At 28.2% G+C, this 26,760-nt stretch overlaps 2 protein-coding genes across 2 annotated transcripts in view; one reads left to right on the top strand and one right to left on the bottom strand.

Moving 5' to 3' along the window:
• Positions 1–4,768: 4,768 nt before the first annotated feature.
• On the top strand, positions 4,769–13,086 carry LOC106688215 (apolipoprotein D; the record flags this gene model as incomplete). The annotated part of the gene is given in 3 exon segments (XM_014432574.3): positions 4,769–4,899; positions 10,338–10,540; positions 12,450–13,086. Coding segments are annotated over 3 exon segments (465 nt in total), but the record flags the coding sequence as incomplete, so codon positions are not given.
• A 3,249-nt stretch (positions 13,087–16,335) lies between these two features.
• The window catches only part of LOC106688214 (Josephin domain containing), a 13,852-nt gene continuing 3,427 nt past the window's right edge, over positions 16,336–26,760 (bottom strand). The window contains exons 3-5 of the mRNA XM_067050504.1: positions 26,606–26,760; positions 26,338–26,518; positions 16,336–24,668 (exon numbers count right to left, since the gene is read on the bottom strand). Coding sequence (XP_066906605.1) covers positions 24,537–24,668; positions 26,338–26,518; positions 26,606–26,760 — 468 coding nt within the window. The 3' untranslated portion in view covers positions 16,336–24,536. The remainder of the gene's footprint in view (positions 24,669–26,337; positions 26,519–26,605) is intronic.

The raw sequence follows: 26,760 nt of genomic DNA, 5'->3' as shown, positions 1-26,760 counted from the left end.
ATATGTATGAGATTATTCATCACTATTACCTATTGCCCACAACTGTCTGGCAGATTGTAATATCTATCAATAAATAAATCTATCAATCAAAAAAAAAAAAAATCCTTAAATACAAATTTCCGATAAAATCTAAACGCCTAATTTGATTTCTATTGAAAAATTCAAAAAATATAATTAACTTCAACACGACTCAACCAATCGACACTAAATTTAGTAGTGGTTTAGAGCTTCCTAAATTGCACCAAATGGCACAAACCGGACATAATTAAACAAATTAGAAGCGAAGATGTAAAATAGAACGTTTGAACAGTTTTTCTTTATTTGAAACTTATATTTTGCATTATAAGGGCATTAAATCTCACTAATGTGGGTTCGAAGAGCAGACATTCAGCTTTCCAACGATTATGTTAACGTAGGAATTGGATAAAATGCAGAGGAGTATGAACGATGGTCACCAAATAAAAAAAAATAATAATCGTCCAATAAATCAAGGTGAAATTTTTTTAATTTTTAATTTCGTTGAAATATGACATTTGAGGCTTTCAGGCGACGCTAAAAACGAAGATGATCTGCCTTTTCCTAAATAAAAAATTGTTGATCTACTTTACTCCGAGCCTCATTATGTTTTTATAATTTTTCGTAAATATAATAGGGCTTAATAGAATCAGTAATACTTTTTCTTATTCCTTGGAAAAATACGAATCCACTGGTGTACAATAACAGTGAAAAAAACGGGAAAATCCTGAACATTTATTTATTTAGTTTTTAGTACGAACAGACAAAAACTACTTTTTATACATTAGATAACGCTCTTTTTCCTTAATCCATTAATAATTCGCTAAACCACATTACTGAATAAATAAAACTGCAATTAAATGCGAAGTTGGAACTATATGCGAAGTTAGTAATACTAACCTAGTTTGGAGATATGATTCATCTTCATTAAGAATTTGTGTAAAAGAAAACATTAATCAGTTTCGAGCATTATTATTTTGAATTCAAATTATTCATTTTAATTGTTTTAAGAAATGAGTAAACAACTTACTTATTTGAATATTCATATAAATGCTAAAACATAAATACATTTTAATATAAAAAGGGCGAGGCCAAATAATTTATTCTATTACTCAGATCGAGACATCTTCGTGAAGGAGCTAAATTTCTTCGAAATAATCAGTTAAAACTCGATAAGTCGTTCGTTCTTGTCTACAGTTATACTTATGAAGAGAAGATGGCTGGGGTTACAGTTAGAAAATAACACATATAATTTTTACAAAATTTATTTAATAGTGCCAACTTTTCGGCCAGAATTTCGAGTCTTCATTAGGGCTAATAACAAAGAACAAGATAACAACAAAGAATACACAAAAAAATAAAATAAAAAGAGAAAATATATACGAAATAAGTTGAGTAAATAATTGTACAGAATGAAAATTAATAAAAATTAAGTGATAAAAGAAGTGGAAACAAAAACGTATATATAGGTAATTAAATATGTGACTAAAATAACATAATTAATGAAATAACAATATAAAGTTATATAATGCAAAGGAATATGAATATTTTAATTTATTAATAATCTAAAAACAGAAGTTATGGAAAGAAAATATATGTAAGTTTTTCTATTCTAGTATTATACTTACATATTTCATTAGCTACAATGTTTTCTTTCTCTCATATTTTTATTTCCTTAATTATGTCATTTTACTTACATATTTAATTAATTAGCTATATATACGTTCCCGCTACTTTAATCATCTTATTTTTATTAATTTTCATTCTGTACAATTATTTACTCGACTTATTCTGTATATATTTTCTCTTTTTATTTTATTTTATTTTTTTTTTTTTTGTATTCTTTGTTGTTACCTTGTTCTTTGTTCTTAGCCCTGATGAAGGCTAGAAATTCTGGCCGAAATGTTGGCACTATTAAATCCTTTTTTGTAAACTGATTTATGTTATTTTCTGACCGTGCCATCAGCCATTTTTTCTTCATAAATATAACTGTAGGCATGAACGAACGCCTTTTCGAGTTTTAACGGATTATTTCGAAGAATGCCGCAATCATCTCAACAAACATCTATCCAGTGAAGTCCCTCCAAACGCAAATCTACTGAATAAGTCTTTACGTAATCCTCCCACCTAAGTTTCGGTCTACCCCTAGGACGTTTTTAAGTGTTTATCAACATTTTATGACTCCGTTGGTCACACATCCTTACACACCTATCTTATTCGCAAGGCTATAACCTGTATTATATTTACCTGGTGCATCTCCCTCAGTTCAGCTAACTAAATTCTTCAATTGACTCATACTTTTTCGGTCCAAATATTTTATGTAATACTTTATTTTAACGTAATTAACAAAACAAAAATGTTAAAATTGTTGAACGAGAAATATTATTAAAAGATAGACTTACAATGTTTGGTGAGTCTAATAGTTTTCGGTGTAATACCACTTAAAGTACTTAATAATGGGTCACTTTTTATTACTAAAATAATAATTGAGTCATTTCTTATGAAAGAACTCCTTACACAAACACTTATTAAAGATTTTTTTTTTTGGTTTCTTAACTGACATTAAACCATGGGTCTCTAAGGTCTTCAAATCATATGACATTATTTCATGCATGACATAATTACTAATAAACCTACCAATTTTTCTAATTGCCCTCCTGGAAGACATCAATATCATGTCTTACAGGAGTGTAGATAATTAAAAAAAAAAAATGAATTGTCTTGTATTCACGTTGATTATTTCATGATAAGAATATCTTAACAATTTTTGGAATTTTCATTTGTTTATCACTGGGTCAGAACAGTAGTCCATCTTTTGAGGGTAAGAATTGTTAATATTCTAACCTCCAGTTCTTCTCCAGTGCACCTAACTTCAGACATTTTCATGGAATGGTGGTATTTTTTTTAAGGATTCTGATAGTAAATAGGATTTTAAGATGAATTCATATAAGGAAATTTTTTGAAACACATCCAGAAGGAGTTTCAAATCAGTTATAAAAATGAATAAACACAGAAAAATTGTAATAAAAAAAAAATAGTATACTAAAACTAATGATTATTTTAATTATATTTTACTGACATTAAATACAACCATGCATTCTTCAATAGCCGAGTGGAAACACAAACAACAATTTGTAAATTGAAAGACAATATTGTTGCTAGTAAAATACCAATAAATCTTGTTCCTGATTGTTTAGATTTTTTATGACTATATTTTAGGAATATTAATGTTCAATATTTTCAAGAAATGAGCAGCAATGGAAATAAAACAAAGAGTTTTGCCTTCAGAATATCGAGCTATTTCTGAAAAAAAAATTATTTGTTGTATTCAATTGAAATATATTGGTCTAAGAGATAATCTGTTTTTACCAATTTTAATATTTATTGTATGTTCTAATCTATACTTTTTCATGCTATGGATTAACTGTATGAAGAGTTAGACAATAAAAAAAAAAAAATACACAGATTCAATCATATGAAATTAATAAGTTGTTTTAAGAGGAAAAGGAGGGATTTTCTTGTATGAAAATATTCACATAAACAAAAATAAAGGTATTCATAAAAAGATTCAAATAATTGTTAAAAACAGTAACAGAGAAGTTCGCATGTAAATTATTCTGTTCTATTGACATTCCATCCATTTTTCAATTTAATTTATTTTAGAAAAGGATTAGCAGCCAAAAATAGGTATTAGATATGAAAAAGAAAAACTTTAACTCTACAAGTGAACCTGAAACTTCCAAAAATCAAATACTAATCAATGAAAAAATTCTTAAAATCAGAAGTTTTTTTTCGTTCAGTGTATCAATTTCGAGAAAAAATATATATCAGTAATTTAGGACTTATTAAATAATTAAATCTGTACCCCTAATACCCATGAAGGGTCAGGGTTACAGTACTTTGCAAGGTAGTACTGTTACTTTACCAATGGTTGGGCAAGGAGGTGATTTGGTCAGAATCACGCTTAACTACCAGATTTTTACACAATCAAGGGTACCCATTTTATGAGGCTGGATGGACCGACCCCAGAGGACTACCGAACCTACAGCGTTGACTCCAGTAAAATAAAAAATAATTATCTGCCACAACCGGGATTCGAACCCAGGTCCTTGGTGTTAATAGCACAGTTTCTTACCACTGAACTACCCCCTCCCACCTTTGGACTTATTACCTTTCTATAATAAATTAACGAATTCCATTACTTGTGATTACAAGTAAATTAGGGAAGTTTCCAACCTTATAAAATTCATAAAGATTTAAAACAAAGTTTATTATAAATTATAGAAAATGAGGGTTCTGTTAATTTTTTTTTTTTAATTATTTTCTTATAAGTAATTTACACCAATTAAATGGACATTCTGCCTCTGATCATCTAACTGACTATTGTATGAAAAGTAATTTTCCTCAAATACTTACTCATAATTTGTTAATTTCATAGGATATTATTGAAAATAAAGAAAATTAATAAAAACATATCCAAATGGATATAGATATGTTATAGAGTGTTTGCGATTTTGCAACTATTCAAGCAAAGCAGAGATATTATAAAAAGCCATAAATGAGAAATTCATTAATGATAAATAAAGAAAAATATGTCTATATCAGCCATCAAATGGTGGTTTGATAAGAATAATTAAATATTTCTATGGCAACAAACAGTTTTAGATATCCCTCAACATTGTAATAAGTATAAAACTATTCAAATAAATTTTAATTTGTTATAATTTTTTTTTTAATAAAACTTTCATTTAAGTTCGCAGGTGAATGGGTTGAAGTTGAAAGGTCTTTCTACATATTTGAATCATCAACAACATGCCCGAAACTTAACTTTACTGTCTTCCCAAACGACACAATGAAGGTGGAAGTACAATACAATGTACCATGGTAATTAAATTTAAATAATAAGTTTTTCTATTAGATTGTAGCCTATGAATGAAAACCAGATCAAGTCATACTCTTTGGCTTTAAAATAAAAATGTTGAGGAAAATCATAAAATAGTAATCATCCATAACTATAAGTACTTAACAATATTATTACCATCAATCAGAATGATTAAGGAAAAAAATATTCCTTAGAACCTCATTAAACCCACATTATACAATAATAAAACTATATAAGAATAAAGAATAAAGATTTTTGTAGGAAGATACCCTAGGTGGTGGCTAATAAAGGCAAAAAATAAAACAATTTAATGTTAAAGAACGTTTTGCCCCATATTGCAGGGCTTCATAAGGGCAGAGGCCTGGAAATCTGGGAGTGACTCTTAGGTGTCAGCCCTGACAATGCCCTGCAAAGTGAGGCGAAACATTGGTTGCCATTAGTTTGTTGTTTCTTTTACTATTTTTTACCACCACCCAGACTATCAGTCCTATATCTCTCAGTATCTACTTCATGCGGTCAACTATCTTCTTCCAAAATAAAGATATTTATTTCAATACATGGCAGATGTAAAGCCTCAAGGAAAACTGACTAATAATATTTCGATGGAGTAGTATTTATGAAATAACATAATTTAAATAAGATGACTCGGGAAATAGAAGTAGAAAAAAAGTTCAAAAATAGCCTCAGGTAAAAAGCCCCAAATTCCTAAAATGTCGAAAATATATATAGGAGTAAAGTAATATTGTTGCAAATAAAATTAATAAAAAAATATATTCTGATTTATTTTTATTTTTCTATAATGTGAGCTTACTGAGGTCCTAAAAAAAATTTTATTTCCTCATTCATTCAGATTAATAGTAAAGAATTTAAAAATACATTTCACCAAAAATAGAATAATAAAATAATAATAAAGTTGTGCATAATAAATATTAATTACTTCAGTATAGAATAAGAAAAATATCATTTTTAAATATTGTATATATGTATATATAGTTGACCGTAAAAATTGATATATAAGAAGATAGTCAGGGTTGCGGTCAAAAGAGAAACAAAAATAGTTTACAACTATTTGTTACAACTATTTTTGTTTCTCTTTTGACCGCAATCCTGACTATCTTCTTTTAAATTTTTAAAGAGAGTAACCAAATAGATTTAGCTCCTGGATACTAAAGCTGTTGTGTTATAATAATAATTTGCTGTTTAATTTGAATTTTTTCTTTTAATACAAATTTTTAAAAATTTATAATGTCTAAAGGTCAACCTCTTTTAGCAAAAATATCCTGATAGCAAAACGTACTCCTGAAGCATCCAAAAATAGAATAAAGATAAGTGTTGAAAACATTGTATTTTTGTTTAAGTTTTTGACCTCTAGACATTATAATTTTTTTTTTTAAAAAAAGTATAGGTCATATAATGAAACAAATTTCTTTTAATCTTTACAATTATAATGGCTAAACGCCTAATTCATAATTTAAAGGGGAAAAAACAAAACCATACCTTATTCCAAGCACCAATGAACATCTTCATATCAATCATAAATTGGAATCCTTCAGACTACACAACTGAAAATTAATACCGCCAAGTTATTACCAACTATCAATTACTAAAAAAAGTGAAAAAAATTATGTTAAATATATTTGATGTTTTTAAAATGTTATGGAAATAAAATATTTTTATTTTTTTCTCTAGTTTTAAAAAATATACTATACATTATTTTTAAAATAGACCATGAAGTATAGTGGGGGGGGGCACTATTACTGCAATAAAGATAAGTTTCAGACCAAAACGTCATATTGAAAATAAATAAATGATTCGAATTGTTTTAAATTCACTCATTGTGAATATTTCATCTTTTGTTTAATTTACTGAAGAGATATTTCGAATTGTAATTCTTGAAAAGACAAGTCTATAAAAAAGAAATATTGGTTCAACGAAATATAAGATTAGGATTTTTTTTTTTTTAAAGAAAGACATAATTTAGATAAATAATATGGACATTCAGGGTAATGGATATGTTGCAATTAGCAGATAAATTTAAAAGAAACTAAATTCGAGAAGAAATAGAACAAAGTTTAAGAGTGAAATGCTGTTCTGTGTTGTAAAGTTTTCACTTATAAGCATAGGGAACGTGATAGCGATGTAATCTGGTTAAAATAAGTTCTAAGTAGTTCAAATAAAATAAAACTAATTACTAATAATAAATGAAAAAAAATATTCAAAAGAAAAATATATAAATAATATATATATATTATCATTTTAATCCTGTATTATGTCATTAAACCCCGTTTAAAGCTTTCCTAGTTTAAAATCTTTCTTTAATATCAGGAGAATAAGGTTAGGGAAGAGCTCAACATTTATAGCATACAAATAACGGGTTGCTTCTGCTATCTGTTGGCAGTTACTATAACTATCTATTTAGCTTTTCTCAGTATTACTGAACTCTTTTAATAAGTTTTGAAACTAACTTGTTAACTAATTTATACTTTTGGTAAATAACAAAAACGAACGTTTTCATCCATCCATTTTGATAACATTTAAAAGGACTATTAACAAAATAGAAATAACAACTTCAATTGGTATGAAGTAACCAAAGTTTCACCCCCTTAGGCCATTATTAAGGATATACAATCTCATTATTGATTTGTTACTAATCATTAAAAATATTTTGCATTACTGGCCAATTGCCCATTTCAAACAATAAAAATATATAATTTCAATGCATCAGCACCTATTTTTAAAAAATAATGTCTTCTTACCGAATCACACTAACACTATTAACAGTAAAACGTAACTTCAAGTTGAAATGGCCTTAGAGAGCCGAAACAGTAGAGAATGAAATAACTTTAATTGAGAGTAAAGGGATCAATTTAAGTTGTGTTGAAATTAAAATTAACCGCTTTCAATTTTTTTCTAAATATATTAAATTAGAAAACTAAAATTGTAATATTAAGTGAGATATAAAATGTAAACATAAAGTAAAAAAATAAAAGAAATTGAAGATATTGAGGAGGAAGAAATTAATATTATCCAATATTTTATTTAAAATCAAGTGAATGCATTTACAAAATGGATTCTAAGGAACCATAAGAACATAGTGAAAAATTTAAACTGTAAGAATACACAGAGAATTATAAATGTAAAATATATATGGATGCTAATAGTAAAATCAGATGAGGAAGGAATAAAATACAGAAGGAAATACCAAAGAATAAAAAATGTGTTTCAATTCCATAGGACTCACCTTAATTTATACTTTAAACTAACTGGTCCGGCAATACTTTGCTATGGCTGGATTTGAGAATATAAAAAGATTATATAGAAATAATTAGAAGATTTATATCAATTATTGTATTTATTTCAAATTTAATATTTATTATTTTTATATTTTGGTTACATACATTTTAATTACTTTTATATTCTCTTTAAGTTCATTGTAATGCTCTTCAATATACAATGTTCAAGGTAACTTTATTTCGCATATATACAAATAAATTCCTTGATTTTCCTAACCTGGAATATTGCCTCGTAATTCTCAATCATTATATTTCCATTACAGCATATCTGTCACACATCCAGAATGAAAAAGGCACAATGCAAAATTTCTTTCACCGCTATATTCCTCGACTCCTTAAACCCCAATCCACAGTCAAGTCTCAGGTATCTGAAAAACCAAAAGACCTAAAAATTATTTTACCAGCTACATGTGTTAAAGATTAAACTCTGAGTGTTTATATGTAAAACATACTCTGTAATTCAATGTTCATTCTTACTAAAGTGAACATCACCTCATATGCCAACACATGTGTGCTCGAAGTCAATAATAATTCTTTAATTACATCCCAAACTCTCTAATCCCATATCACAACCCTTGAAGAATGGTATCAAAAATGCAGGTTTAAAATAAATCCCATCAAATCACCTTTATCCTTCGTTGTAAACCTACTGACTGCTGGCTGTGATGGGCACAATATCCTTTAATATTATTTTTCTTAACCCTGTAGAGCAGATCCACTGCCTTGGACTACATCTGGACAAATGGCTAACTTAAAATCCTTACAAAAGACTCAAAAGACAGGAAACTGCACATTTATTCCGACTATTACAGCATTTACTAGAAAAACGGTCTAAACTTCCAATCCATTACAAAAGATTAATCAACATTACTAGAACAAGGCATATCTAGACAAATGAAATTAAGCTTTGGGTCTCTACTAAACCTTTGAATTAAAATTAAAAAAACATTAAAGTTCCTTATATAACCGATCTAGCCCAAACCAGATATCAATGCTTCTATTATAAACTCCTTTAACAACCAAACCCACTAGTTTCTAACCTTGCTTCCTCTTCCATTCCTAACAATCCTCCTTGGTACCTAAAAAGAAGATATCCTTAAGACCTTCTAATGTAAAAATATTATTAGAGTGCTACTAATGTGTAGTTTCTCTACATGTTTGTATCAAACCATTATGATCTTAAATCAAATTTACTAGATGTATTTTTATGTAAATACAGTTGTAAATTTCAATAAATAAAAAAAAAAAGTGAACAGATTTACAAATGCTTCAATAATAATTTTTAAAATGGGTAAAAATTTCAGTAAGCTTTGTCTTTGCTAATAATAGTCAGATTTAAGAGGTTTTTTTTTTGTTTGTTTGTCTTTAGTTGGGAATTTAAATACAGATCAAATCAAAGCTACAGCCAATTAAAAAAATTAAGTTGCGCAGAAATCATGTTTAATCTTCTTTCTACAGTATAGATGAAGGATTTCAATAGCTCCTAATAAACCTCCTATGATTAATATTTACAAAGTACACATGGATCTGAACTACAAATCTTCACTATTAATATTTTTTTAAGGTATTATGAATAATTCTTTTAAACCACTTTGAGCCTAACTTTTAGAAACCCAGCCTTATAGCATAAGAGGAACCACCCTTAATAATTTCAACTTACTATGCATTGCCGTTAAAGAATGGTAAAAGATATACTGATCAATTAGGTGGTGAGTGCTATATTACAGAAAAACACAGCCCACATTATTATTTTGAGATTAACAATATTTGTTTTAGAATGGGAAGTTATTCCAAAATAACCAGTTATGTTTTGTATCTTTTTTTATCAAAATTAATTAGTCATATTTCGTGCTTTTTAACTACCTAATTATTATAATAAAAATTACTGATTTTGAATAAAGAATAAATTTTTCTTGAGACATAAACTAATAAATTTCATAAATCAAGCATGTAAGGGATTAAGAGGTTGTTAAGTTCGTTTCTGGTAAGAACCAAAGAAGCTTATTTTACAAAACTAATTCACACAAAATAAAAATTTATGAGGTTTAACTAGTAATAATTAAAAAAGAAATTTTCAATTTTAATAATAAAATTCATTTATAGCTGATACTGTTGACAAAACATTCTAATTTATTTAATTTTTTAAGGAGAGGGACGTTAAGTAAATCATCATATGTTGTTGACGATGTCTCAGCGACTCCAGGTGTTTTTAATATGGTACTTCAGAGCAACTTACCATCAGTATTAGCGAGACTTGCTCCAGGGAGTGGCAAATATATTGTGCTTGATACCAACTACAAGGATTTTGCTTTGATATACTCCTGCACAGATTTTAGACTCCTTCATGCAGGTAAATATTTTAATTTTATAGCTTTTTCAGACAGTTTAATGAATAATTTATAATTATAAGCAAATCAAGATTGATGTTGATACCTCAGAATACATTATTCTATGTCCATTCCTTATGATGTCGTAATGCACAATGGTCATAGGCCTTTTATATAGCATTATTATATGATTGAAAACATAAGTTTTATGGATTCTTTGAATTCTAGAAGGTCCAGATGTTTGTTCCGTACAACTATTAGAACACCCATAGTAAACTTTTGACATGTTTATTACTCCAGTAATGTTGCTTAGTTTCTTTTGATATTATCTAATTTTATGGTCTGTAAAACTTTGTAAAAATTGTATAAAAAATTTTTTTTAATATTTAAATAAAATAAATTGTATCCATTTGAGTCTCAAACAATCTTTATTAATATTTTAAATTACCATACACTATAAATTGTTATAGAAAATAAGTTTTATTATTTTGGTTTGTAAATAAAACGGTAGATGGCGACACTATGATACTGCTGGGAACAAAGCAACAGGCATGCTGCTTTGTTCTAGAACAGTCTGTGTGGCATCTATTGGTGAAACATACTCATTGTCTTTATTTATGACCCCCCCTCCAACATTCCACAACATAGATTCACACCTCATATCCAACTATTAAAATTTTTTGCTGGCTATTCTGCTCAGATATAATAATTTTAGTCAATTTAACCTATTATTATCACATTTTCATTTAATTTTAAAACTTTCAATAACAATTTATTTTACGCTATTATCACTTACTTATCAACATTGTTATGTGAAGAACAATAAGTTGCAGTAAAGGACTGAAGAATAGCCTGTAAAAATTTTTAATAGATGGATGTGAGGTGTAAATTTATAGTCTAGATTGTCCCTGAGGACGGCCAGGTTGGCCAAAAGTTGGACATTTAAAATATTAATAAAGAATGTTTATTTAGACTTAAATCGATACAAGTTATTTTATTGAAACAATAAATCCAGTCTTGAAGAAGTTATAAAATTATATATTTAAAAAAAAAATTTTAATTATGAACCAATTTTTGAGCTATACTCAGAAAAATATCTCAGAACTAAAAAAAATGGACACAGTATATTTTTGCTCTAAAGTATTGGTGTGTACTTTGGTCCCCCCACACTGATCAATCATATGTTAACATAGGCAGTTGTATCACATCACTTTAAGTGTAATTTAATTGAAAATATGGAGATGGTCAGATACGGATTGTTACAGATAACAGAAGTCAGTTACGGATTGTTGGTTGAAAACGATTTTGTTCTTTTTTGACCGCAATCCTGACCATCTTCATATTTTGAATTATACGTTCAACAATTTATATATATGTAATTTAATTGAGTTTAGTGAGAGGGACTGAAAACAAAAGTACTTTTTATTCACAACTTAGTTCAGGTAAAATGTTTACTTCTAAGTTCATTGTCCTATATGTTTTTAATTTTTTTGTTTTATATAAACAGCAGTACACTTATTAGAAATGGAAAAAAGTATCTGAGTCAGAAGTACTTTACATTGTTTCATGTATTCATGAGCACAGCAGGTGCTCAATTTAATATTTATCAAACCTTTAAAAAAATTTCCTTAAATTTTAGTTTTATTTAATTATTTTAGGTAATTTTTTATACCGTGATTTATGAAAATTTCATTCCAAGTTGATTATTATTACGGTATTTTTCAGTTGGTTAATTCATTTACTTTTTTTGTTTATATATTTTTTATATCTTGCTAGATGGCCAACTGCTGAGTTGTATGATGTATTTTTTGTTCTTTTTATTTTACAATTCACTGCAATCAGCAGATGCGATTGCTTGAATCTTATTAATTTTTTTTTATAGAAATGTTTTCCATACAGAAATTTATTTTTTAACTTTGTACATTGTTTCAGATTTTATTTGGGTTCTTGGAAGAACAACAGATATATCAGTGGATGCAAGGACTATCGTCTACTCAACACTCGACAAATTGAAAATCAACAGGGATAGGCTTCTTTTAACACCAAATAAAGAGTGCAGTTAGATTTAAACCCCAATGCCGCCTATTTATTTTTTTTTCTGTTTTGTATTTATGTTAGGTTTGTAATGATTGAATGAACGAAAGTTCCTAATGAAAAAAAAAAGCACATTTCTTTAAATGGTAAAGTAATGAATCTAAAATCAAGAAACTTAAAACATTAATTTCTTTTACACATGAAATCAAAATAATTATCTTAAGATTTGTTCCTTGGGGATAACAATAAACAATAACTTATAAATATTCAATTTATTGTTAATTTTAATGATCATGACCTTATCGATATTAATATATATTATAACTTAAACTTTTTTGAATTTATTTTGTGAATAGAAAAAAAACAACAACTTCTAATAGATTGATGTAATAAATTAATTTATGAATTATGTCATAAAAAGAATAATTTTAATAAACCACAAGAAATTTACCATTTGTTTGGTTCTTTAGCTTAGATTTTGAATGTGGCTTCAACAGTGGTTAGAACTGTAAATAAATACAAGATTTATCACTAACTGCCCATTTTCTTCTTTAATTTAAACATATTAAGAACCGAATTCCGCTTATCCATCCTATTCTAACCAGAGGGGGAGGGGCAAGTTTTCTTCCGTGGGTCTGCCAGGAAATAAAAGTCAATCAAACCAGCACTGCTGCACATTCAAAGTAGCTAAGGTAATGCCTCGACTTCCTCGGCTACAAATGCCTCAACCTCGCCTGTGCTGACATCCCACCTGATCCTCGGTTAGTCTAATCTTCTTTTGATATGGGAATCTGCTTTCATTGTTTTATTGGGCTCAATTAGGTCCCTCAGGAAGGGGCAATTGTAAAAATATGTTCTAAGGTTACCTCTTTAAAAGCTACAACATTATTAATTTTTGAATGGAATATGGTCCGGGTGCGGTAAAAAAAAAAACTCAAATAGTAGAATTATACTATTTTATTGAGCCAACGTTTCGCCCCACGTTGCAGGGCTTCGTCAGGGCTAAAAAAGATACAAACTCATAGTTACAAAAGGAAAAAAAAAAGGAGAAAAAAAACATAAGTGTAAAATACCAGGGGTATAAAATGTAAAAAAGTAAGATATAAGAAAAATTAAAGGTTCCTGATCTTCAGGATAATCATGATCCTTTAATTTTTCTTATTATATCTTACTTTTTTACATTTTATACCCCTGTTATTTTACACTTATGTTTTTTTTCTCCTTTTTTTTTTTTTTTTCCTTTTGTAACTATGAGTTTGTATCTTTTTTAGCCCTGACGAAGCACTGCAACGTGGGGCAAAACGTTGGCTCAATAAAATAGTATAATTCTACAATTTGAGTTTTTTTTTTTACCGCACCCGGACCATATTCCATTCATCTATTCACACGGTCAATCAACAATCTTCCAGTATTTTTAATTTTATGTTCCACCAAATTTTTAAACCAAACTAAGGTTGTAATCAAATAGGCAGACATCATAATATGGTCAATTCTCAATAACTAACATAAAAAATAACATTTCTTGAGAAGATGGTCGGGAGTGGGGTCAGTAAAGAACACAAAGAAGTAAAATCTTATTTATTAGTGCTGACATTTCGGTCAGAATTTCAAGCCTTCATCAGGACTAAGAACAAATACAAGATAACAACCGATGAATAAAAGAAATTAAAGAATAAATAGAAAATAACTAACATTATAGATACATAAATAGAGTTTAAAGGCATGTATAGTCTAAGTATTATAAGAAGATAAAGGCTGAATGAGAAAAGTAATATTAAAATATTTTCTTATTTTCTAATCATTCTGTAATTCCTTTTATTCATTACGGTTGTTATCTTGTTTTAGCCCTGATGAAAGCTTAAAATTCTAGCCAAAACTATGGGACTAATAAATGGGTTTTACTTATTTGTGTTCCTCACTAACCGCACTCGAATCATCTTCTCATTTATATACATCCACAGTCAACTATTAAACTCATCATTATGAATAACATTTCTTATTTTATTAGCGATGTTTTATAATTTTTAATTTAGTAAAATAGAGGTTTAAAAATAGTTTTGAATATGTAAATAGAATTCAAATTTTTTTATATTTTTATTATTGAAGGAAGAACCATCAACGGTTGCTGTCAAGAAAGGCATACAAATAGTAGAAAAACTATTTATTAGTAATCAATGTTTTGCCCAACTCTGTAGGGCTTCATCAAGACTGAATGAGAACAAGATAAAAATATTGCAAGCTATGAAAAGATTATAAAAATATACGCATGAAACAATAAACAAAAGATGTATAAAAGAGAATGTAGTAAACTAAAAAATATATAAATATAATATAAGCTAAAAACAAGTGTAATTCTACCACTTTCACTGTACATGTTACTTGTTTTTAATTTATATTCTATTCATATTTATTTATAATTTTTTTGTTTACTATGTTTTCTTTTTTTCTATATCAATTTTTTTATTTATCATCTTTTTTTTTTACAACTTCATATACATATTCTTATAGTTTTATAATATCTTACAATATTTTTATTGTTCTCATTCAGCCCTGCAAAGTAGGACAAAAGGTCGGTAACTAATAAATAGATTTTTTGTTATTTTTGTATCTTTCTTAACCTCCAACTGTACCATTTTTCTACAATCATCTCATACTGTGAACAAATAATTTTCCTATATTTTTACTAACATAATTGTAACTTCAATAATTTTTATCTAATAAAATATCTGCTCTTTTATGATTATTTAAGGAACGTTTGTGTAAACCATACAAAATAAATATTCTAACTTTTTCCTCCTCACATACAATTGAGTTTAGAAGAAAGGCAATATGTTAATTATAACTCACTCTTTAGAGGTAAAAATATCTCTGGCTTTAATAGCGGCACATCTGACAAAAAAAGTTTTTTTTTTTATATTGTAAATTGTACTGTAGACTGGAGTAACTTTGCAATTCCTCAACCAACTTAGGGACTTTCTGTAGGATGATTCCAGTAGAGAGGATAATCAGTCTACAGTACTATCTTTGTAATCCATCCAATTAAAAATAAAATAAAAGTTTGGAGATGGGCAGAAGTGTGGTCAAAAGGAACAACAAATAATTTACAACTATTTATTTGCCGACATTTTACCCAACTTTGCAGGGCTAAAAAAGAAACAAAATATCTTAACAATGTAGGATAATAAGATACAAAGAAGTAAACTAAGGTAGGGTTAAAAATTACGAAAAAAAAAATTAAAATATAATGTACTGTAAGTATATATAAACAAGAAATGACAGATTATCAGATTTAAAATGAACAGGAGATGTAATAGCGCATAAAAATAGAAAATAAAATAAAATATATATAAATAAAAAAATTGCACACACTAAGAGATAGAAAGTTAAGGAAGTAAGATGAGAATAAATAAAAGTCAAAAAACAACTAATTAAAAAAAAAAAAAAGACATACCAACAGAAAATACAGGTAAGGATAATATACCCCTACAAAGTAGGGCAAAACGATAAATAACTAATTGTTAACTATTTTTTATTCCTTTTGACTACACCTCTCACTTTCTCCTTCATATTTTGAAAAATATAGCAAATCATTTATATAAATAAAATCAAAAAGAGATTTTTTTTTTGTTAGATGTGCAACTATTAAGCGAAGCAATGATATCACTATGAGCTCCTAATCGATAATGAACGAAAGTTTATGTTGTTTGATTAATATTTTGATGAAAACAATATATTATAATAGCATCATAATGGATCTAAGGTTACTAGAGTTATTAGAAAAAAATTAAACGAATCATAAATAATTTTTATTAAAACAAAACCACAGTATTAATGGCATTATCTAAACATAACAGTAAAATCAAAACAAAACAAAAATAAATATATTTAAAAACAAAGATTTAGATTTGGAACAGATTGATTCCAGAAATTATAAATTTCTAAAACGCACTTCTTATTCTCATAGATACATGACCGAGAATTCTATTGATTAAATTATTACAATAATGATCACAATCCTTATAAAAATCTATTTTATAAAAAGTAACAAACTACATCTTCTATTTATTGCTGGTTAAGTAGTCAAAAATGGTTTCAATACGATAAGTGTAATTAAACAATATAGGCCTTCTCTTTGATTACAGGTCCAACATGCTCATATTATAATTATTGCCATATGATAAAACAACATAAAAAGCATTTGCATATAAAAGTAGTAAAACGTAACAATTTTTCAATTTTTTTTTAAAGATATGTGGTATAAAAAGTGAGCTCTAAGTACAATGTACCATTCTATACATAACATGAATTCTGTAGAGTAATTTCAAATACAATATGTAATGTGGTATGTATTATATTATAAACAGTGCTTTATAATTCAAAATTAATCTACTATAACTTTAAAATCTATGACATAATTCTATTAGCAATCACACAATAAATAATTAAAAGAAAAACTTATTTCAATTTTTATTCTATTTAAGTACATAAGAAAAGCTTCAAACGTGCTTTAAAAATGAAAATGGAAAAAAAATTTCAACAATGACAAATACATAACTACTAGATAGTACACGTACATAAACTATATGGTAACTAACATTAGATTTATGGAAATACTCAATATGACACATTTCAAACTTCATGTTTAATAAATAAATGCATATTTAAAATAAAATTAAAAAATATAATTTACTTCTACAATGGGACCTAATAGCCAGGGACAGTGGTTTTAAATCTTTTTTTGATGCCTGAACTCTTTTGGTAGAAACTGTAAAATGGTGGAACACCTACATTAACATATGATACAAAGCGAAAAGAACAAAGTATATATTTATAATATGGTTATCGAAATACGAATTATTTTTACAAAAATAAATATTGATAGTGACTTTCTTATTTCCTACTTTCCAAAATGTTTCTTTATTTTAAAAAATATTTACACAACAAACTGAAGTTTTGGAGTCCTCCGTCTTCTGGGTACATCCTGCTATAACAACAATATTCTTTCTCTTCCTGATTCCCTATGTCTAAAATCCAAGAATTTAATTTGTTAATTTTATAAGAAAAGAAAATATAAGGGAAAACCACTACAGTTAACTCTTTGATTTGATAAAGATACCAAAGAGTTAACTATTAGTTTTCCCAAATATTTTCTTTTTTTATAAAATTCAGGAAGGACATTTATGGATTTTAGACATAGGGAACCAGGAAGAGAAAGAATAATATTATTATCAGAGAATATTATTACTATTACTAGAGAATAATTACTATCACTAAATATTTATATGATCTAAATTAAACCTTTCCGGGGTAGAAAATTGGGAAATAAACTTGAAAATTTACTTTCTTAATTCTTAAATTACAGTGGACTCCCACTAATCCAAACATTGCATATTCCAAACCAAAGCACCATCTAGAAAAAAAATTGAAGATTTAATTTTATGTATACAGCACATATACACATAAATCAATAAAATCATATTATCAGCAACTTATGCGCTAAGACTTAAATAATTTAGTTAAAAATACCAACTCGTTTTATTTAAAATAAAAATTGAAGCTATGTATAAATTAAAATTTGGAAGCACATTTATTTTCCTAATTTATTTATCGGCAATAATAATTTTTTCATTAGCAAAATTGTATTGTTAACAAATTGATTTATTTTTTTTTTTTTACAGTTCGGTAATCTGATTTTTTTGCAAATCCAAACCCCCTCGGTTTTATTTATAAAGATCTCACAACTGGGGAATCAAAATAAATCCTAACAAATCCCATCAGATCACCTTACTCCTTGTCGTAAACCTCTACTCTCTTCCCCTACAGTATCCTTTTTATAATATCCAACCAAAGCCTGTTGAACAGATTTACTACTTAATACTCCATTTTGACAAGAGACTTGACTATACTCATACTAGACTGAAAGGACAAGAAACTGCTTGTAAATTCTGATTACTACAACACCTACTTACCAAACGCTCTAATCTTCCCATTGACTACAAAAAACTTTTATAAAATATGATAATCAGACCAATTTGGACACACGGAATTTAGCTTTGAGGCTCCACCAAATCAACAAAATCTGGGAGGATGGGGGATCCGGATTGAATACGGGAGTATTCAATCCTTACAATCCAAAATCTTCTATAAAATCCTTGATCCTCCTTATTACATCACAAATAAACTCATCCATAAAGAACTCAACATCCCTTTTGTCGCATATTTGCCCTAGAATAGATTACCTTTTATTCCGAAATCCTTACTCACCCAAACCCATTAGTTCTTAACCTCTCACCTATAACAATCCCTAATAATCCTCCAAGGAGTCTGAAAAGAAGATGGCCCTGTGATGTTCTAATTTAAAGCAATGATTGAAGTACCACAATTGGATGGTTCCTTCCCAAGATTATCCTGTGTTCTGAAACATTTATCACATTTACTTATTGTATTTTTGTTGTAAAGTTGTAAATTGCAATAAATAAATAAAATAAAAAGGTTTTATTTAATTCAGATTAGTGAGAGTTCATGTATTTATAGGAATTCCGGATTGGGAACCACTGGCCTAGAAGGCTAACCAATGGTGAGGGCGCCTGATTCTAATGCTAATTCATCCATCCACTCAATAATGTCTATACCTATTTCATTCAGATTGAATGAATCCAGGAAGCAAGGATTTGGCAGACTACAATTCTAATATTTTGACATTGAAAAATTTAGAGTAACAGAGGTTTTGAACTGGACTTGTTCAGCATAGGAAGATTTTAAATTCCTATCAAAGACATGCCATTTTTCAATTTCAGGCACTTTTTAATATTGCTCAATTTAACTATCTTGAAGTCTCCTCTTCCTGTTTTAAGCTAATATTTCAAAAAGTGATATAGGACCGTCGCTACCCAGGGTCTTAACAGGGCGGGTTCTGTGGGGAAGGATTGCCTTTTTTTGTGTGTTATGATCTCCTCTTGTGAGATTGTGACATATCTAAAATCGATCAACCTACTCGCTGTATATATTCAGTTATATAATTATTAATAAAATATTTGGAAAATTATAGGTCTATTTCAATGATCACTTTTGACAGACAAAAGTGGCCATTGCAACAAGCCTTTCGTCAACTTCTATTGTACATTTGTTATAAAATTATTATAATTCATTTTAATGCATTATTATCAGTTACAATGAAAATATTAAAATGTTAAATCCATAAATCTAATGTTGCATTGAGTAATAATTAATGCTTGAAAATTACATCAAACACTACTCTTGCTGTGCATATATAACGTAGGTAAAAAAAATCAATCATACAATTTTTATAGTATTAAAAAAAAACAAAAAAACAATCCATCATTCTGGAGAATTATTATACATCAAGCATCTTTTTATAGGATATCAATGCAATTTTTGATAACTTAAAGAATTTTTTTGAGATGTCTCTAGAACCTTTTTTGGCAGAAGAAATAGGAAAATGGCAAACACCTACATTAGCATACGATACAAATAAAGTGAAGAGAGCAAAGTATGTTTTGTAATATGGTTATGGGAATACAAATCATTTTTATCAAAATATCTGGACCACTTGAAAATTTAATTTCTAACTTCTTAAATTAGAATTCAGGGAACCTTAGCGTTCCACGGAACTCAGGTTGGGAACCTCTGCTCTAGAATGATACATTGATTTTTTTTTTTAATATATATGTAATAACGATTTTTTATGGAATACAAGTTCACAAATGTTATATCTTTTAAATGTAATTCACTAATACTCATTATTTGAACACAATAAATCTCTATTAAAAAAAATGTATCAATGTATTTATTTCTGTATATATTTATGCATATATCAATGAAAATAATTTTTAAAATGCTTTGAATTTGGCACAACGTCGATCACTTGATGTCTTAATGGCCTCCTTTAAAAATTAAAACATTTGTTCCAAGAAAACTTCTTTCCTCATTATGAGCTATATTTTGATTTTAACAAAGGGGCTATTTATGATACTAACAAAACCAATTTTTTTAGGACAAAAAAATTAATTAAAATTTGGGTATATAAATGACACATTTTAATGAAAAAGTGAATGATGTATCTGTAACATGAAGATAAAAATTGTAAAACCTATTAATACAGAGGTACGATTGCTTATCAGAGCAGTGATACACAAAATACATGAAACTGAGAGGCAAAAAAAAGGTTTCTTTTTCCAATACCTCTAAAATCTGATATTTAGAGTAGTAACCATGCCATCGTCAAGATCTAAACTTTATTAGACATTATGGGGAGGATGTGATGGCCAAGAACATTGGAAAGAGGGTTCTAGATTGTGTAGTTCAGAACATCATGGGTTCTATTCTCATCTGTGTAAATATTTATTTTGGAGAGGTTCCAAGAAATAAATCTCGACATTCCCCTTAATCCATGTACTGAGGACTTCATGGAAGTTTTCATAAAATATATATATAGTAAGAGCAATAATAAAAAGAAATGTCAATTTAAGAAAATTAAGAACTTTTTTTATAAATTATAATTAAAAAGATCCTAATAGACTCAACATGCTTATTTTCTTCTTTTTTTTCTACGTTTCCGCCATTTTCAAAGATATCTTGTTTCCAATATCATAGCTACAACAATGTTATTAAAAAGTTAATGACTTCATACAAGTTAATGACAGGCTATTCTGCCTTTGCCAAAATATATCTTAGCCAATCAACCTATTTTTATCCACTATTTTACTAATTTTAATCTTATTTAATTTACACTATCTACTACAACATTATCAATCACTTTATCAATAATACATTGATTGATAAGGTTGTATTAGAGAGTGAATATTTAATAAGATTATAATATGTATAATAGTGGATAAAAATAGGTTGATAGGCAAAGATATATTTTAAATCTTTTTAGTGACATCGTAAGCTGTGATATTGTAAACAAGATATCCTTGAGAATGGTCGAACCTTAGTTGCTAGAGTCTTAGTATACTTAATTAATTTATCATAATGAAGTCAGACAAATAATACGTTAATTGCATATTTTTATGTGAATCTATGTCCCAGAGTAAAGATAATTTTTTCCAAATAATACAGTTTTCTAAGGATTGTAAATTCTTGTACATAATAATTTCTGAAAAATTAAAAAAAAAAAACCTTAAAATTTCAGCATTCCTTTATTGATTACGATACTTATACTTATCTCCATTTTCGAATTGATTCCTAGAATAATAAATTAAATTTATCAACAATCTAAATAATTTTATTTTTTTAATAAATTATTTTTTCCCATCAATTTTTCATAATTATACATATCACACTTGTCGATGTTATTTTAACAACATTCCCCTAAAACAGTCAATATATCGAAAAATGTCTATGTTGATGGTGTAGAACCGCCTCGAATGAAAGAACAGTTGAAAAGTATGAATATAACCTTCGAAGATTAATTCAAAGCAAAACCAGGCTGGTGTCACATGGAAAGTGAACCATAAAAAAGAATATATGTCCTCCTTATAAACCCCATTTTATTCAATTAATTTTTTTTTTTTTTTGTGTAATTCGATAGATTCCTAATCTGAATGTCAGGTATAAAATACTTTAGAGGTATTAATTATAAATTGATTGCAGATCAAAAAAAAGATAATTGATGCCTTTTTTTTGCTTCTGAGTAAAGATAGAATTTTGTGAAGAATCAATTGAAGATAAACAATTTATCATTTAAAATAAGTAAACATGTTTGTCCCACTTCAAGAACTTCTTAAATACAATTATTTGATTAAAATGAACACTACACACAAGTCGATTGCTTAATATACAGGGAAACACGATATAAAAACATTTATTATAAAAGTCAATAATAAAATTTAAAAGGTACAAGAAATGTCATCGATAACAACTGAACTAGGGAAAGTAAATAAACACTTAGAAGCTAATACAACTAGCAATCATCAAATAGTTTTAGAAAGCAACAAAGTAGCAATGAAACTTACATTATTCACCACGATAGTTGAACAGATGATTTTTATTAATAAAATTTGATGATTAACAATATTGCACATGATTATCAGCTATCACACTGGAATAGTCTAGAGTTGAGTTAAGTGATTGAAAACAACAAAAAAAGTGTAAAAACAAATGTGAGTGTAGTTTGTATATACATTTCTTAATTAACATACAAACTAAAATATAATTTACAAACATTGCACATTGCAGTCTGTTCAGTATAAATTGTGTCTCAGATATTTTACTAAGCAGCACGGATTACATAATGTACTTACTAAAGTCAAGAGGAACTTTTAATCAAAACGTTAATGCGAAATAGGGTACTTGCGTATTATTCTGTGTGGACCAGTCGTGAGTTACAATCTGAAATAGTATATACATACACATATACATGTAAGAAAATGATTCATTAGCAATTAATTCATCTCTTGAGTGAGCAGAAGTCGAAAGCTGTTATCCAACTAAAGCCATAACAATATAATAGGTTATAACCTGGGCTGAATAATACATAAGTACCAAACATTCAACACTCAATGTTAAGTTTCTTCTTAAAGGTGAAATTTATTTTAAAACTTTAGTGAGAATTTTCTTTAAAAAATAATCTTGACTCTGTCAGAACTGTTGAGTATGGCATATTGGATAAAAATCTGGCAACTCAAGTTATATCAGAGAGACTGTTATATCTTACACTGTATTATATAAATTTAAATATTCACAATAAAACGAGCAAATCATTATTATCAGAAGAATTAATTACTGGTACTTACTATTTAGTAGAAGATAAGAAGATCATATATAGCCAATAAATAAGAATTTTAAATTTCATATACAAGAAATTTTATCGCAACATATTTCCAGTTAAAAAACATGAAATATCAGTTTTTAGGACAGCGTTAGTAAAATATAATAATAATAAGTAAGAAATTAAAACAGACATATAATTCTAAAGTGTAAACAAGGGCCAATTCATTTACCAAGCCCATTTTATGTTATGCCATACAAAATATTAAAGGATTAAAAAATCTGAACCCACTTATTGTAAAGAAAGTAAATAGATAACTTAATTAGTTAATAAAATAATTTTATACAAATTCATGGTTCCTTAATTTTATTTTGAAAAACTGATATTTCATGTAATAAAACATAAAAAAAAACGTTGAAAGGTAACAATAGAAACATGTAATCAAACAGAAATAGTACTTTACGCTATGATAACCAACTTAGTTTGTTTAAAAAATAATTTTTCTCATTATTTATAAAAAACGTTACACAGAAATTTAAAAAGAATTTCCGTACAATTTAATAAATAAAGATTTAATTATATTAAAACCTAAAACTAATTTAACATTACAATTTTATTCTTAATGTAATATATAAATGATGACTTTTTAAATGCAAAAAGATTTTAAGCATTCTGGCACTGTTAACTTCCTTTTTTTTTTTTTTTACAACTATATAAATAAATTATTAGGCACGAGTATAAAAATATTTTATAAAATAAACAACACGTCTTTAAAATAAAAAAATAAATGCTGTTACATCCTTAATATGGTGTGTTCAACAAATCTGAAATTTAGAAAAAGATATAAAAGTTTTTTTGGTTTTGAATTTAAATGTAATACATAAAATATAATGCTACTTACTATAGAAGCAAACACATTATTTTGTCGGATCTAAATTAGCACCTGTGTACGTCACCCACACACATAAATAAAAATATACAACATTTACACATATTATCACACTTATCAACGAACATCAACTAATTTGTACTCTTGAAAGATTATCAAGAAAGCAGCGATGGCCTTCAAGAAATGATTTTTTTGATGGTCCTTAGTAATACATTATTACAAATTATTACTTTGGCAAAACAGACTATATGTTTTAAAAAGTTACATTATGTAATTTGATGAAGAATATTAAAAAGAAGTTTTAAGACAACACAGACGTCAGGTCCCTTTGTACTAAGAGCTCAAGGCAATAATTTTAGGACTATTATCTAGAAATAGTCTGCGTTTCTTCCTTTTCCCATAAATGTTTTTCTTCAACATCCTGGTTCACAACTACAAAAAGCTCTTTATCCCTGCTGTCCAGTTGTTCCTTAAGGTAGGCCATTAAATCATTCTCCTGAAATAGATTAATTCAATAGAAAAACGATTAAACATTATCACTACAAAAACAATAATGTTAGAAAGACGGGCTGGTTGGCATAAGGGGTAGGTTGGTCAACAGCTTTTTATAATCATTCCCAAGGACTATGGCATGCCACCTTCTCATCAGGTGACATTTTACTGTTTTATCAAAAACAAAAGAGCCAGGAAGCCTAGCACCCCTTGTGGCCAGTAGTAGAACCTTGCCTTCCGAAGCGTCCTCTGTGGAGAGACTAAGGGCATGAGAGAGTCATTATTTCTCTGGGCAAATCTTTTTCTTCCCTTCTTCATTGAAAATCAACCTCATATGTGAGTAGAACATATAGGAAGTAGCTACACGGCAATCAAGGAGTGGGGTGCGAAAGAGGAGAAGGAATCGAGAGAGTAAGTTCACCTCTTTAAATTTCTTTTACTTCTTCAACCTTAATCATCATCATTACCATCAATAGCTACGATTTCCATAATTCCAAATCCAAATTCATTCAACAGTTTAACCAGAAATTTCTACTTTCGGCTACCTCCTACAACCATGTAAATTTTTCAATAGATTTTTTCTTCAGTTTATATCAATTTTCTTTGCAATTAATTATTTAATTAATTTCAAATACAATCCACTAATATTAACACGTTTTAAAGTGAAGTAACACCTGGTCTTAAGTTGAAGGCGCACTTCATACGCCTACTCAACAGGAACTTATCATGAAAGAGTGGTTTACGACAATTTGTTTTTCAACATGGTAAATTTTTTCTTCAGTTTTCTTTTTCTTCCACAGAATTTGCTTGCTGATCAACTCTTTTATCATTTATTAGCTATTATTCTCATTTCCATCTTGATTATCCTTCTTCTTAATCATATCTTCTAACACTGAGTAGTGTGAGGTGCTTCTTGCAGAGCTGAGTCCATAAATTCCATTCTTGTACCATCTGCCATACCTGACACCTTCCTCCCAAGTCTTTCCATTACCTCTATCTTCTCATTTCTTTCTAACCCGATCTCTGCCATACAATCCACTGGCAGTTTAGAAATATTACCAAACCACTTCTGCCGATGATCCCTACTCAGCTGATCTTACATCTAGTTTTGTTCTTATTCCCATATTTTATAAACAGTGCCTTCTTGTTTTTTCTTTAACTCTTCTCAGGAATTCCTCATTCATGGTTTGAATTTGCCTTTTAAATTAGGTGATGAGGATCCAAGACTCCAAATGACATCTATCATGAGGAGGAAAATGTTTTCATAGACATTCAGTTTTGTCTCTTGTCATGGCTCATTTGGAATCCACTCAAATGAACTATTCTGTCACATTTTCTACCTCTCATTGCAATTATCATAATTTTATACTTATTATTGTAACTCAAAGTTCCTTCTGAATTTCTTCCAGGACATTGACAGCCATTTTTATTTTGCCATTCAGTTCAGGGTGGGTTGGCAGACCTTTTTTGGGACTGGTTCTAATATGACCAACCTACTTCAACAGTATAGGCCAACCGAGCAAAGGTTAGGTCGATGGCGAAATGAAATCAATTTGAATGAAAAATCGAAACATGAAAAGTGTTGCAAACCTGCCCCAGCCTACCCTAAATAATAAGTAAGCATATGAAAAAAGTCAAACCAGTAATACTAGAAGAGTTAAAAATACTCATACCTGACCAATCATGTGCGGAGAGTCCAATTTGGAATCTAGATTATAATAAACACCAGAAACCTGTCGGATTGCAATCCAATGCCTTTTCTTTAATGGCAACAAAACAAAACCAAATCTATAATCACTTGGTACATTGAGAATAAACCCTTGAATATGGGATAACTCCAAGCATTCCGGAGGTCTATAAACATTTTTTTTTTTTTTAATTTCAATCATATTCATTAAAGTCAGTAATTATTATGAAGAAATTTGTTATTGAAATACATACTTTCTCTTATCAAACCAAACTGCTTCACAGCCTTTCCGCTGTAAAGCAGCCATTATCACATTGACATCATAATTTCCCAGTCCAAGGAAAGATTTATGAGGATTGATCCAAACGTGGGGAGACAATGCTTGGCATATTTCGTCCAATTCAGATTT

Source organism: Halyomorpha halys, unplaced genomic scaffold (genome assembly GCF_000696795.3).
Source record: "Halyomorpha halys isolate HHAL.00 unplaced genomic scaffold, Hhal_1.1 Scaffold1082.1, whole genome shotgun sequence".
Classification (NCBI taxonomy): domain Eukaryota; kingdom Metazoa; phylum Arthropoda; class Insecta; order Hemiptera; family Pentatomidae; genus Halyomorpha; species Halyomorpha halys.
Note: the sequence above shows the minus strand (reverse complement) of the source record. Positions and strands in the feature narration are given on the sequence as shown.